Source organism: Balaenoptera borealis (genome assembly GCF_965194805.1).
Source record: "Balaenoptera borealis genome assembly, chromosome: 2".
Taxonomy (NCBI): domain Eukaryota; kingdom Metazoa; phylum Chordata; class Mammalia; order Artiodactyla; family Balaenopteridae; genus Balaenoptera; species Balaenoptera borealis.
In genome coordinates this window covers 153467595-153482755 of record NC_138867.1, presented here as the reverse complement: position 1 = coordinate 153482755, position 15161 = coordinate 153467595, and the positions used below count along the sequence as shown (strand labels likewise).

The 15161-nt window shown below is 46.3% G+C and overlaps 1 protein-coding gene and 1 long non-coding RNA gene across 16 annotated transcripts in view; one reads left to right on the top strand and one right to left on the bottom strand.

The window, feature by feature from the left end:
• The window catches only part of LOC309622721, a 74649-nt gene that overhangs the window by 13176 nt on the left and 46312 nt on the right, over positions 1-15161 (top strand). For both annotated transcript variants that reach the window (XR_014241067.1, XR_014241068.1), the window contains exons 2-3: positions 1234-1391; positions 1889-2016. This is a non-coding gene — a long non-coding RNA (uncharacterized lncRNA). The remainder of the gene's footprint in view (positions 1-1233; positions 1392-1888; positions 2017-15161) is intronic.
• The window catches only part of TENM2 (teneurin transmembrane protein 2), a 590108-nt gene continuing 580105 nt past the window's right edge, over positions 5159-15161 (bottom strand). For all 14 annotated transcript variants that reach the window (XM_082378741.1, XM_082378737.1, XM_082378738.1 and 11 more), the window contains 2 exons: positions 8926-9056; positions 5159-7288 (listed from right to left, as the gene is read on the bottom strand). In XM_082378741.1, coding sequence (XP_082234867.1) covers positions 6527-7288; positions 8926-9056 — 893 coding nt within the window. In that variant the 3' untranslated portion in view covers positions 5159-6526. The remainder of the gene's footprint in view (positions 7289-8925; positions 9057-15161) is intronic.

The window sequence follows — 15161 nt, the reverse complement described above, 5'->3', positions numbered from 1 at the left end:
GAAGATTTCATGGGAAGGGCCGCCACCTTGTGGCCAAACAGCAAGCCCACCACGGAGCAGGAGGAAGCCACGGCTTAGGAAGGTGGGGCTTGGGCAACAGGTGAAGTCAGTCTCTGGCAGGACTCCAGCTGGGGGCAGACTTGCTTTTCGAGGGCTGCCCCCACAGCCAGAGCGCTAGCTTGGGCGTCGGAGGGAGGGCTCAGGATGGACGGTGGGGCTTGGCGGTGAGCAAAGTGGACGAGCACTTTTCCGCAAAGTCCCGACTTGGGCCCACCAGAGGATTCCTGAAGGTAAGCCTAGGTTAGACTTCTCCTTAAGCCCTCTTCAGAGGCGTTGCTCCTTTTACCTGTGTCGGGGTGGGGAGAGGCAATGCCGGCGTATATGGCACTTCCGCTGCTGAGACGCCCCCAGAGCTTCTGGGGCTGGACCCTCCCTCGGTGCACTACCCTGTGTAGACACTGTCCCCAACTCTGAGGGAGTTACAGAACCTCGTACTCACTCCTAAACCTAACCCTGCGCCTCCGTCCTCATCTGGGCTGTTACATGCGGGCTATCGCGTATCCCAGGCTCTGTTCTCTCTGCTCCTTTCCTCTCTCCACTTTGCTAATCGAAGGACTTCTTAGTCACATTTCTCCCCAGGTACAAGAGCCCCATGCTGGTTCCTCGTGGCCTGCAAGAGGTTGTCCAGCTTCTTAGCCTGGTTTTCGTTCCTGCCTCACTCCGACATCCGCATCTCAGGCCACGTACCTCCTGTTAAGCTCCAATCAGTGCTTCTCAGCCCAGGCTGTACATTCACATCACCTGGGGAGTTTCCAAACCTACCCATACGGGTCCATTCCCCCTCGAGATCCTGATTTAATTGTCCCGGGCCCCGGAGGTTATGGGCATGCTCAGTAAAGCTCCCCAGGGGATCCTAGTACGTAGCCGTTGCTCCGGGCTTTCTGAACTTCTCCCCCATTGGCTTGTGTATTTCATCTCACGCCTGCAGCGGGTGCCCAGCTCCCAGTCCTGGCAGCCCTCTCACCTTCTCTCCCTGCATCCTCTTCCCTGTGAGTACCCAGCTCCAAGGCTCGTGGACAGAACTTGTGGTCCTCTCCCCTGGCTTCACATGTTTGTGCATCATTCCTGTGCCAGCATTGAGCTCGCCGTGTCTGCGGATTGGCTTGTGAGTTGGTCCTCACACCTTAGATGCTGAGATGTTGGACCAGGTTTTATTTCTCTTTGTATTCCCAGCCTCTGATGGTGCCCGGGACAACAGTGTGTTCGGTGACTGGGAATGCCGACGAATGACTGAATGGATGGCCTTCTTAGACAGCCAGACTTCCCGTTGCTGAGCTCTCTGACACTTTCTGAAAAGCCCTCGAGGCTGTGAGCAGCCCTCTCACACCGAGGTACCAGTTCCTGTGCCCTGGGCCTGGGAGGGGGAGGGGGCAGGGTGGAGTGGGATTTGAGGGAAAGTTTTCTCCATCCTCCCCCACGACGAACGGGTCATGCCTCAAGTTCTGCTTTTAGAAAATCCGTGCTTGGAGCAAAGATTTAAAAATAATAAACGCTAACATTTACTGGGGACTCACCAGGTGTCGGTGAAATATGCAACCTCATTTAATCATTAAAGCAGCCCCATTCTTATCAGCCCTCATTTACGGGTGAGGAAAGGGAGGCTCATAGATGCTGAGTTATGTGGCAGAGACTGCTGGGACTCACCAACACCTAGTCCCCTCCTCTTCCTGGATTCATAGATGACATTTTCTAGTCTCTTTTGCAGTAGGTGGGTCCATGGAACTCCCCATGGAATGTGAGTGGAGGTGATGAGTATATTTCCAGGTGTGGCTCATTAAAAATAAAATAGTTACACATGTGCTCTTGCTGCTCCTTCTCCATCAACCAGTTGAACGCAGAGGACTTCAAAGATCCTGAGGACCTAGAAGAAGGCAGAGCCACAAGATGCAAGGAGCCTGGGGCCCCCAGCTGGAGCAGAGCCATTCCCATCACTGACCACGATGAACTACCACATGAGTAAGGACTCAGCTTTTTCTGTGTTCATTTATGTTGGGCTTATTTCTTAAAGCAGCTAGTGCTATTTACCCTAATTAATACACGTAACCTTCCCAAGCCCTGTGTTTCGTGAGTGGTCAAGTTAGGATTTGTTCCCTTCAGGCTGTCTTCAGAGCACGTAATCTTATTCCCCGAAAGGCCTTTCCAGAATTGTCTATCATTGTGCAAATACTTCAGGAAGAGGCCAAACATTTCATCCTGGTCATTTTAGGGCTGGCCTGAGGAAAGGCAGGAGAGGATTTTTTTTTTACCCAAGACCGTTTCCTTCTCCCATATTATGAGTTTGTGTGTGTGTGTGTTGTGAGGGGCTGCGCTGGCCTGGGTGTAACAGAACACTCATGGATAATTCAACGACGGTTGGCATAAAAGAGGAGAGTTTCACGTTCAAGGGAAACTCTGGTGACGTGTGACTGCCTGTGTGTCACATGGTGTGCCCACACCTTTGGGTCTACCTGGCAGCTGAGAGGCTGGCGGAGGCAGAAAAGCTCTGGGCTGAGCGAGCTCCCCACTGCCTTCTTTTTTTTTTCTCCCATTATATGGGTTGTCTTTTCACTTTCTTGCCATCCTTTGAAGCACAAGGCTTTAAATTTTTATTTATTTATTTTTGGCTGCGTTGGGTCTTCGTTGCTGCATGTGGGCTTTCTCTAGTTGCGGTGCATGGGCTTCTCATCACCGTGGCTTGTCTTTGTTACAGAGCATGGGGTCTAGGCGCGCGGACTTCAGTACTTGTGGCTGGTTGGCTCTAGAGCGCAGGCTCAGTAGTTGTGGCACACGGGCTTAGTTGCTCCGCGGCATGTGGGATCTTCCCGGACCAGCGCTCGAACCCGTGTCCCCTGCATTGGCAGGTGGATTCTTAACCACTGCGCCACCAGGGAAGTCCCGCCCCACCACTGCCTTCTTGCCTGAGATCCCCTCCCTGTCTTGGTAGCCCCCCTGGCTGCATCTATCCTGGGAGACAACACCGTGGTTAGTCCCCGTGTGGCTCCCACCAAACCAGGATTCACGTAGGCCTCATGACCAGCTAGAGGCTGTTCTGTGGGCGCATATCCAGGGGCTCCTGACGCCAGTTGAATTAAACAAGGCAGCTGGGCTAAAGCACACAGGAGGACCTGTGTCCTGCTTCCTGTCCTCCCGAAGGGAAACAGGGAAACAAGGGTGTTCACACGTGCTTCTGAGAAGGAAGTTCTCTGGAGTATTTTTGTTCTGCTGTTTGCTTAACTAACTCACAGCTTGCTCTGCTGACAACAGGGCCCATGGGGTCTGATACTGAGTGTAAAGCAGGCTAGCCTGGTCTCTCTCCTCCTCTCCTTCCACCTGAGGATGGGAAGGCAGTGGCGATTCAGAGCCCTTGAAGGGTTCAGGGTAACATGCCACCCAGACTTGCTGGAGAGGCTTGGAAATCAGCCACAGCTGGGCTTGAATCATTCTACCACCTTCCAGCTCGGTGATAAGTGGCCTCAGTTTCCCCACTTGCAAAGTGAATGATACTAGGAGCTTGTCTTTGCAATCTGTCCACTCAATTTACTTCTATTTCCTCCTCGATGGCCACCAGCCTTGTCACCTCACACAGATGATCACATCAGCTCCCCCGCCTGTTCACGCTGCATCAGGAGCACTTGTTGATGAAATTAAAACAGAATCCCTCTTTCTTTTCTTTTTTAAATTAATTAATTTATTTTTTGGCTGTGTTGGCTCTTCGTTGCTGTGCGCGGGCTTTCTCTAGTTGCGGCAAGCGGGGGCTACTCCTCATTGCGGTGCGCAGGCTTCTCATTGCGGTGGCTTCTCTTGTTGCGCAGCACGGGCTCTAGGCGCTAGGGCTTCAGTAGTTGTGGCATGTGGGCTCGGTAGTTGTGGCTTGCGGGCTCTAGAGCGCAGGCTCAGTAGTTGTGGCGCACGGGCTTAGTTGCTCCGTGGCATATGGGATCTTCCCGGACCAGGGCTTGAACCCATGTCCCCTGCGTTGGCAGGCGGATTCTTAACCACTGTGCCACCAGGGAAGCCCTCCCTCTTGTTTTTAATGAAAAAAAAAATCAGTCTTTAATCGGTGGGTCTTTTGAACCTTGCCAACCTCTTCTGTTTTCTGGCCTTACTATGTGACCATAGTCCCTTTGATTATGCTACTCCCTGGGTCTGGGATGCATTTTCTTCTTTTCATCTGGTTAATTCCTCCTTAACTTTCAAACTTCTGTCACTTCCTTTACATTCTCAGTCTAGGTCACCTCCCCAGTTATGTGCTTCCACAGCTTTGTAAATCTCTCCTGCTTGGCACTGAACACCCCTGTCATTTTCACTTCTTAGGGTAACTATTTGACTATTGTTTGTCTGTATCCCTGACTGTAAGTTTCATGAGGTGAGGGCCCCTATGTATGTCTACTGACATCTTTTATCCCCAGAACTTAGCACAGGACTTGGCACATGGCAAGCTCTCAAAATAATGTTGTTGAATGAATGAAAGATGAGGATTAAATGAAAATATTGTGTGTAGAGCACTTAGCACTGTTCTTGGCGTGCGGTACACATCAATAAATACGAGCTGTTAACGATAATATTGCTATTCTAACTGTAGGATTGGTGGGGGAAAATTCAGCCAAATCATAACTGCTCTTCCTTCTTTGGTTGCCCCAAGTGTGCAAGTTTTGGGGTAAAGTGATCCAGTCTGGAAGAAAGTACACACACACACATATGAACGCACACATAGAGCCACACAAACTACAGGCACGTCCTCTAATGTGGGGAGAGTGTTTGCCTTCAGTTTCCTGGCAGCACCTTCTGGAACTAGAACGTGGCAGCAGGGAGAAGCCTGACTGTCCCAGGAATGCTGGAGGGACCCATCCGGGCACAGGTGGGCCTGAGGGTCCTCGCCACCCACCAGCCCCAGACCCACACTCTCCTTCCCATCTCTGCTCCATAAAGGGCGGGAGCTGCAGATGTAGGGAGAGGTCACTCTAGAATTTAGAGCAGCCTTGGGAGCAGGGGATGCCTCTAACAGAAGCTCCTCCAAAAGTTCACAATCCCGTCTCTGCCTGAGCATCTTGAGAAGCTCCCCTTTCCTCCAGAAACTTTGACCTGGCCCTCACCTCAAAGCATTTCCACAGAAGACCAGTGTCCACAGGAGTTTTAGAGACTTTATTTATGTATAAACAATTTAAACACTTTGCCATAAATTATCTTTGCCTGTCCCTAGTCTTTGCTTAGCAGCAAATTAAAATTAATATAAAAACTCGATGAACAAGTCATACATGTATATTACAAAAAAGTTCCTGTACCAAAGTTCTTATTAGACATTTTTTTTGTTTTTTGTTTTTTTAAACTTTTTTTTCTTCTTTTTGTGGGTTTTTAAAATTTTTTATTTTCTCTCCTTGTGGTGACTGTCACGTGATTGTCTCAGTTTCTGGACCAAACAAACACACTAATAATTTTAAATCTCAAACAGTGATTGTGCCTTGAGGCTTAGGTATGTACAGGGTGATCTGAAGTGGTGCCCGTTAGCAAAAGAGTGTCACAATGCCCACACCTCTACTGCAACTGATACCCACGAACTACGGAATCTAAACAGACTACACCCTGTAACTGCGTATTACTGTCCACAATGGAATCTTCAAAGACAAAAGAATATGAAATTTATCTGTAGTGATTATAGCCACCCTTGGAATTAAATTTTACACTCTGCGCTCAAATAAATTAGCTCAGGCCAGACTAAATCGGGACCTGAGAGTTAAGTGCTGAACGGTATTATTTCGCTTTGATATCAATTTCCTTTCTTTTCTTGTGTTTTTATATATATTTTTTCCTTTAAAAAGTATTTCCAGTGCTCACTCTTTCACTTTTATCCCCCCCCCAGTCGCTACACACAAATCACCCCCAAAGTCGTGGTTTAAATGCACCTGTATTTGTTAAAAGGAAAACGTCTGTAGTATCTGTCCAACCAGCAGTCTGAATCGTTGACCTGAACTGGTCCTGGAATGCTGGCCCTCACGGACGTCTGTGTGTCGCTCACGTGTGAATGAGTGAGGTATTAGAAGATGAGGCCTTCTCGTCTTCACGTCTCTGTTTTTCGGTCGGTGTGTTTGTTTGTGTGTGGGTGTTTTTTTTTTTTTTTTTTTTTTTCATGTTGTGTGTGTGTCTGTTCTTCCTTTTGGACATTTTGCGTCTCTTTCCATCTCTTTGCTGTGTAGACCCAGAACAAGTGGGTCATATTTTAGGGGAACTCGGAACATGGTTGTGTGATCGTTCATTCGTCTGTTTTGTTTTTCCTCAGGAATTTGCAGCCGGGCTTTAGTCTACTTCGGGAGGTGGGACTTCTCGCGTGGACAGTAGCATTTGAACTCAAAAAATGTGAGCTTTCTTGCCACTTGGTTTCCTAAAGCAGCCCGGCCTCAGTGCCCCTGTTAGGTCTTCATCTCCTTAGGAGAGGAGAGAACAGTGACTCCTGCTGAGCCATCCAGACGAGGAATGGCAGCACATGATTTTGTTACCTCTTTCCCATCTCATTCTGTCTTAAAAACTGGATGTTGCTGCTACTGTCTGCCAGCTCGGGGTATTGCTCGACGGGAAGCACGTAATAGCCCTCGTAACCCTGCACGCGCCCCGTGCTCAGGAGCTGCTGCTTCTCGCCCTCAGTCCACAGGCGGCTGCCCTCTCGGCCGTCCCTGGCTTTCTGCTGTTCCTTGGCCCAGGCGGTGCCCAGGGCCCTCTGCCTGGCCTGGTCCAGGATGCGGGCCTTCTCTTCGTCCAGGGTGTCGGGGGTGAGGCCATAGCGGATGCTGAGCAGCAGCGTGGAGTACTGGAACTCGATGTTGGTGAACCTTCGAGTCCGGCCGTTGACCAGCAGCGTGGGCTGCGACACGGTCACGTTCACCCCGCTCTCCAGCACCTTGCGGCCGATGGTGGTGCCCAGGGTGACCAGGTCTGCGTCGGCCGAGCCGATCTTCACAAAGTAGTGGGTGTCCTTGCCCTCGATGCTGTAGTGCATCTTGTCCAGGTAGTAGGCGTTGTTCAGCACGGATGCCACCTTGCGGCTGTCCTCGCTGGCGATGCTGGACGTGCCGGTGGTCACCCGCCCCTCTTTGATGGTGAACATGATGCCTTTGCCGATGATGGGCGTGGTGGTGGCGAACCAGTGGCCTGCTTTCTCTCGGATGCTGGCGTGGAGCTTCTTAGAGATGACCTGCCCTTCAAGGGCCATGAAGGCCTGGTTGTGCCTCTCGGTTGTCTGCTGGACACCTGTAATGAGCTGTGGGCATAAGAAAACACAGAAAGCTGAGAAGGTGGGCTGGGCCGCTGTGTGTACGGGCTGGGCGACTCAGCGACAGAGGGTCAGGAAGAGGAAGGCTGGGACTCTCCTGCAAGAATATGTCTTGCGTCTGTCACGATAGGAGCTAAGATAGTCCTACCTTTTGGAACTAGGACAGACTGGCAGGTTTCCAGTGCTCTGATGCCATGGCCTCTCCACCTTGTAACTGCGCCATTAACTAAAAAATGGGGGTGCGGAGGAGTACCGCATTGCTGGTATCTGCACCCAGGCCTACCCACTTACCATGGCTCTCCATCATTGCGGAAGAGAGAGTCACTCTGCCCGCTGATGATCTGGCAGCTGCCTTACACACTTCAGACCCAGGAATATCCTGACCTGAAGGGCAGGGTGTTTGTCTGAGCAGCTGTGAACCCCGCTGCTGTGACCTACCTCTCTTTGAGGCCAGTGCCCTGGTTATTCATTAACTTCCTTGGGTTAGCACCTGGCTACTCAAAGTATGGCTAGCAGCTGAGACATCTCCAGGACTCGCCCTGTTAGAAAAGCAGAATCTCAGGCCTCCCTCCTGACCCACCGAGTCAGAAGCTGCAGCTTAACAAGACACTGTAGCTGGTTTGTGTGCGTATTAATGTTTGAGAAGCACCGGAATAACAGATTCTGGCTTCGTGGGCCAGAGGGACCGTCCCTGGGCTTTTTGAGTCATTTGCTTTGGATCCTAGTCCTGCTTCTGCAGAGGGATGAAATCCCCATTATCTCCTTGGCCTTCAGTTCTCTACTCACAAATTACAGCTCACCTCAATTGGTGGTTGGGGGACAGGCTGGGATAATGGAAGAGGCTGTGCTTGGGCGGTAACGGCACTTAGATAAATGAGCAAAATGATGGCTATTCATCCGCCGAGTGGTCCCCACGGGGCAGAACTGTGAGAATGCTGTTCTCAATTACCCAGCAGCTCCTCCTGGTCTCTCTCTAGTGACACAGTCTGGACGATTATTCAGAGCAGGTGAGGAGACCTTTCAGACTTTTATTGTGCGGAGCACAGGTTCTGTAGCTGGGGATATCTGAACACAGATATCCCCTGTCCGGTTGTGGCCGAGGTCTCAGCGGCACCCAAACTGAAACTACCTCTCGGTCATCACCAAGAAACCCAAGCACAGATTATGTTCACAAAACTCAATCTGTATACATTTGGGCCATAAAACGCTGAGGTTTTATGTAAGGCATAAAAATGTTCTTTAATGGGACAGAAACGGCAAACCACCGTTTTATTACGTCCCATAAAAGCCAAAAGGGTTATGATCTGCCAGGCAGCGCAGATGGTAGGTTGCTGCTAGATTTCTCAGTGCTGTGGTTAATCAAGGAGTGACTCAAGGGTACACACGGAACAGATAATGATACCACAATTAAGGTAATAATTGAGGTTGGGAAGAAATACGTGCTGTGCCAGACAAGTAACAGTACTGACATTCGCTGTCCTGCGAAGTCACCACGTTTCACACCCCTTTTATACCCAGCTCCGATGTTTTCCTCCGTTACTGACATGCCCTTGGCTCCAACGTGGTTCTGTTTGCCAAAGGGAATGATGATGGTCATTGGATTCTTGGCAGGGACCTCCACTTACCTGTCCGTTCTCACTTGCTTGACTCTCTGACAACTCATAGGGTGGAGGCACGAAATACATTTTGGCTCTTGGGAAGCCGGGAATTATGTTGCTAAGCTGAAATCCAAACATCACCAGCCAGCTTTTCACATCTACGGTGGAAACGAAAATAAAGATTTCTGAAATCATGATGGATGGAAAGCCAGAGAGGATCTTGGAGAGAGAACAAAATAAAATGGGGGGTTGGGTATGGAGTCCAGCAGGAGAGGGAGGCAAGAGCCTGTGAAGGTCTCCTGGCCTGGACCCAGAGCTGCTTACCTGGGTTCTCGGAAGTAGATGCCCTTCCAAACTTGGTCAGTTGACCCCCGCTCACCCCTCCCCATGTGGTGATTTAGGACAGTGCTGGAGTAAGATAGATCTACTTTCGATGCCCTTGCTGTGTGACCTTGGGCAAGTTCCCGGCCCTCTCTCAGCTTCAGGTTCCTCAGATATGAATTGTGATAATAACTGTACTAATCTCATTGGGCTATCGTGAGGATTGACGGAAAAAATCCATGTCAAGGGCTTATCATAGTGCCTGGCACGTGGGTTGCTCAATAAATATGGACTCCTTCATTTGGCAAGTATTTAAGGGAGCATCTATTACGGGCCAGTCAATGTGCTTAGAGGCTAGAGACACAACGACTGGCTACATGCAGACGTGATGATTAACACTGTGCAGGACCTCTGGGGCGGGGCTGCTGCACTGAGGCTGGCTCATTATAGAAAGGGGATTCCCTGAGTGTATGGAACACAGAGAGTCGTCTGGCTCCTGAGACCCTTTCCTCAGGTGTCCACTCTTCAAAGAGAGGTCAAGAGAGAGCTCTGCGTGCTCAGAGTACGACTGCCCTTCCTTGCGAGGGCTCGAGATTGAGTCTGATCCACTGTCACTCTCTCCATCTCTGTTCCTGAATTCCTTCTTAGTAATTTCATTAGACAAGCAGTCGATCCTTCCAACAGCCTGGCCTCCTATTTTTTTTGGTGATCCTCCCCCTACTAACTCTCTTGCTCATCCTCTGGACCTTGTTATCATCAATAATTCTGATCCCCCCATTATCTCAATTTCATGTACATCACCCTCTGATCGCCACCTGGACTCTCTCTAGTTTACTCCTTTTTGTAACCTGACACCCATACTCCCTGAGCCTCTCCTCTCCTTAGGACCTTCAACCTACTCTAAACTTCTTTCCCCTCCCTCAGCTTCTTGGTCTCTCTTCTCTTCTTACCTAGCACACATTCCATGGTCAATCATTAGAATCATTCCCTTGTGTATTATCTCAGATCCTTGCCCCTTTCTCACTTCATCACACCTGCTTGGTGAAATCACAATTTTGGTTAAATCATGGAAGGCTCTGCCTGTTCCATGTTTGTCCCTGTGCAGCTGAATGTGGCAGCAGAAATAAATGTAACCACACTGACCGGCGTGACTTTAAACTCCTGTCAGTGAACCCCAATTGTGCCTTCCTGCTCCCTGGCAATCTGACTACATCCCCTTCCTCCATTTAGTCCTTCTCCCATTCTCCTGGATGATTTTACCTCTTCTCATCTCGCCTAAAACCTCCCACACCTGCTTTCCCTTCTGCGCTCTAGCAGATGACCTTAATTTCTAGTCTAAGAAAACTGATAAGGCCAGAGGGGGATGTCCCTAAACCCTCATCATATTTATCAGCCTACCAGCATCTGCACCCATATTCCTGCCTTCCTCCTGTTACTCTAGATGAGCTGTTGGAATTAACCCTCCACTTGTGCACCAGCTCACGTTCATTTTTGCCCACTCAGGGACAGCACTCCAGCAACTTTCTCTCTCTCCATCAATTTACTCCCTCTTCCAATGGATCAACCCCATCAGCATACGAACATGCCACTAAAAATCCACCTTAAAAAAAATCCCTCTCTTGTCCCTCCTTCTCCCTTTAGCCACCATCCGTGTCTCACCCCCTTTACAAGAACTTCTCAAACTCAAAATAACTTTCTAGACTCACTGACTCCCATTCATCTCCTCTGAATCAGGCTTTGCTCCCAAATACTCATTAAAACAACTCTTGTCAAGGTCACAAATGACCTCTGTGTTGCTAAGTCCAATGCTGATTGTGGGCCTCACCTTGTTTGACCTATCTGAAGTATCTGACAAGTTGAACACTCCTGTGTCTCTTTGTCTTGGCTTTCCGGACAGCACACTCTCTTGTCCCCCTCCCACCTTTGTGGCCACCCCTTGTCCCTCTTTGGTTCCTCCTCTTCTCCCTACTCTGAATGTCAGGATGTCCTAGACTCAGTCTGTGAACTTCTTTTGCATTCTATCTACTCTTCCAAACACGGTGATCTTATCCAGCCTCAGGGCCCTCAGTACCATTTACATGCTGATGCTGACTCCAAAATGTATGTCTCCATCCAGGACCTCTCCCTCAATTCCAAACTAGTGTATCTAATTACACTTCAGACTTCTATCCAAAACTGAGCTCCTCATCTTCCTCCCCGCACCTGTTGCCATAGTCTTTTCCATCCCAGGTTATGACAACTCCATTCTTCCAGCTACCATCCTTGACCTCTTCCTTTTTCTCACTCTCTATGTCTAAACCATCAGTAAATCCTTTACTTTTTAAAAAAAATTGAGGTAAGTTTCACATAACATAAAATTCATCATTTTAAACATTTTAAAGTACACAATTCAGTGGCTTCCAGTACATTCACAGTATTGTACAACCTTCATTTCTATTGAATTCCAGAATATGTTCATCACCTCCAAAGAAACCGCATACCTGTTAGCTGTCATTCTGCATTCTCCTTTACCCTCAGTCTCTGAAAACCACCACTGCTTTCTGTCTCAATGGAGTTGCCTATTCTGGACATTTCATATAAATGAAATCATATAATATGTGGCCTTTCATGTCTGGTGTCTTTCATTTAGCACAATGTTTTCAAGGTTCATCCATGTTGTAGCCTATGTCAGTACTTCATTCCTTTTTACGGCTGAATAACATTCTGTTATTTGGATATACCCCATTTTGTTTATTCATTCATCAGATAATGGATATTTGGGTTGTTTACACCTTTTTTTTTTTTTTTACTATTATGTATAATGCTATTATGAACATTCATGTACAAATTTATATTGATTTTTCTTCATTCACTGTCAGGATTTTATTATTGTTATTTTAGGATAGCATATTAAAAAATGAAGTATAGTTGATTTACAATGTTGCATTCGTTTCAGGTGTACAGCAAAGTGATTCAGTTATACATATACATATATATTCTTTATTTAATTTTTATTTTATGTTGGAGTATAGTTGATTTACAGTGTGTTAGTTTCCAGTGTACAGCTAACTGATTCAGTTACGCATGTATGTATATCCATTCTTTTTCAGATTCTTTTCCCATATAGGTTATTCCAGAATATTGAGTAGAGTTCCCTGTGCTACATAGTAGGTCCCTGTTGATTATTTTATATATAGTAGTGTGTATATGTTAATCCCAAACTCCTAATTTATCCCTCCCCACCACATTTCCCCCTGGCAACCACAAGTCTGCTTTCGAAGTCTGTGAGTCTGTTTCTGTTTTGCAAATAAGTTCATTTGTATCATTTTTTTTAGATTCCACATATAAGTGATATCATATGATATTTGTGTTTCTCTGTCTGACTTACTTCACTTAGTACGATAATCTCTAGGTCCATCCATGTTGCTGCAAATGGCGTTACTTCATTCTTTTTAAAGGCCGAGTAATATTCCATTGTATATATGTACCACATCTTCTTTATCCATTCCTTTGTTGATGGACATTTAGGTTACTTCCGTGTCTTGGCTATTGTAAACAGTGCTGCAATGAACATTGGGGTGCGTGTATCTTTTCGAATTATGGTTTTCTCTGGATATATGCCCAGGATTGGGATTGCTGGGCATATGGTAGTTCTATTTTTAGTTTTTTAAAGAACCTCCATACTGCTCTCCTAGTGGTCGTACCAATTTACATTCCCACCAACAATGTAGGAGGGTTCCCTTTTTAACACACCCTCTCCAGCATTTATTGTTTGCAGGCTTTTCGATGATGGCCATTCTGACCTGTGTGAGGTGATACCTCATTGTAGTTTTGATTTGCATGTCTCTAATAATTAGTGATGTTGAGCATCTTTTCATGTGCTTTTTGGCCATCTGTATGTCTTCTTTGGAGAAATGTCTATATAGATCTTCTGCCCATTTTTTTTTTATCAGTCTTCAATTTTATACACATCAGTGTATACATGTCAATCCCAATCGCCCAATTCAGCACACCACTATCCCCACCCCACCACGGTTTTCCCCCCTTGGTGTCCATATGTTTGTTCTCTACATCTGTGTCTCAACTTCTGCCCCGCAAACCGGTTCATCTGTACCATTTTTCTAGGTTCCATATATATGCGTTAATATACGATATTTGTTTTTCTCTTTCTGACTTACTTCACTCTGTATGACAGTCTCTAGATCCATCCATGTCTCAACAAATGACTCAATTTCGTTCCTTTTTATGGCTGAGTAATATTCCATTGTATATATGTACCACAACTTCTTTATCCATTCCTCTGTCGATGGGCATTTAGGTTGCATCCATGACCTGGCTATTGTAAATAGTGCTGCAATGAATATTGGGGTGCATGTGTCTTTTTGAATTATGGTTTTCTCTGGATATATGCCCAGTAGTGGGATTGCTGGATCATATGGTAATTCTATTTTTAGTTTTATGAGGAACCTCCATAGTGGCTGTATCAATTTACATTCCCACCAACAGTGCAAGAGGGTTCCCTTTTCTCCACACCCTCTCCAGCATTTGTTGTTTGTAGATTTTCTGATGATGTCCATTCTAACTGGTGTGAGGTGATACCTCACTGTAGTTTTGATTTGCATTTCTCTAATAATTAGTGATGTTGAGCATCTTTTCATGTGCTTCTTGGCCATCTGTATGTCTTCTTTGGAGAAATGTCTATTTAGGTCTTCTGCCCATTTTTGGATTGGGTTGTTTGTTTCTTTAATATTGAGCTGAATGAGCTGTTTATATATTTTGGAGATTAATCCTTTGTCCGTTGATGCGTTTGCAAATATTTTCTCCCATTCTGAGGGTTGTCTTTTCGTCTTGTTTATGGTTTCCTTTGCTGTGCAAAAGCTTTGAAGTTTCATTAGGTCCCATTTATTTTTGTTTTTATTTCCATTACTCTAGGAGGTGGATCAAAAAAGATCTTGCTGTGATTTATGTCAAAGAGTGTTCTTCCTATGTTTTCCTCTAAGAGTTTTATAGTGTCCAGTCTTACATTTAGGTCTTTAATCCATTTTGAGTTTATTTTTGTGTATGGTGTTAAGGAGTATTCTAATTTCATTCTTTTACATGTAGCTGTCCAGTTTTCCCAGCACCACTTATTGAAGAGACTGTCTTTTCTCCATTGTATATCTTTGCCTCCTTTGTCATAGATTAGTTGACCATAGGTGCGTGGGTTTATCTCTGAGCTTTCTATCTTGTTCCATTGATCTATGTTTCTGTTTCTGTGCCAGTACCATATTGTCTTGATTACTGTAGCTTTGTAGTATAGTCTGAAGTCAGGGAGTCTGATTCCTCCAGCTCCGTTTTTTTCCCTCAAGACTGCTTTGGCTATTCAGGGTCTTTTGTGTCTCCATACAAATTTTAAGGTTATTTGTTCTAGTTCCGTAAAAAATGCCATCAGTAATTTCATAGGGATTGCATTGAATCTGTAGATTGCTTTGGGTAGTATAGTCATTTTCACAATATTGATTCTTCCAATCTAAGAACATGGTATATCTCTCCATCTGTTGGTATCATCTTTAATTTCTTTCATCAGTGTCTTATAGTTTTCTGCATACAGGTCTTTTGTCTCCCTAGGTAGGTTTATTCCTAGGTATTTTATTCTTTTTGTTGCAATGGTAAATGGGAGTGTTTCCATAATTTCTCTTTCAGATTTTTCATCATTAGTGTATAGGAATGGAAGAGATTTCTGTGCATTAATTTTGTATCCTGCAACTTTACCAAATTCATTGATTAGCTCTAGTAGTTTTCTGGTGGCATTTTTAGGATTCTCTATGTATAGTATCATGTCATCTGCAAACAGTGACAGTTTTACCTCTTCTTTTCCAATTTGTATTCCTTTTATTTCTTTTTCTTCTCTGATTGCTGTGGCTAGGACTTCCAAAACTATGTTGAATAATAGTGGTGAGAGTGGACATCCTTGTCTCGTTCCT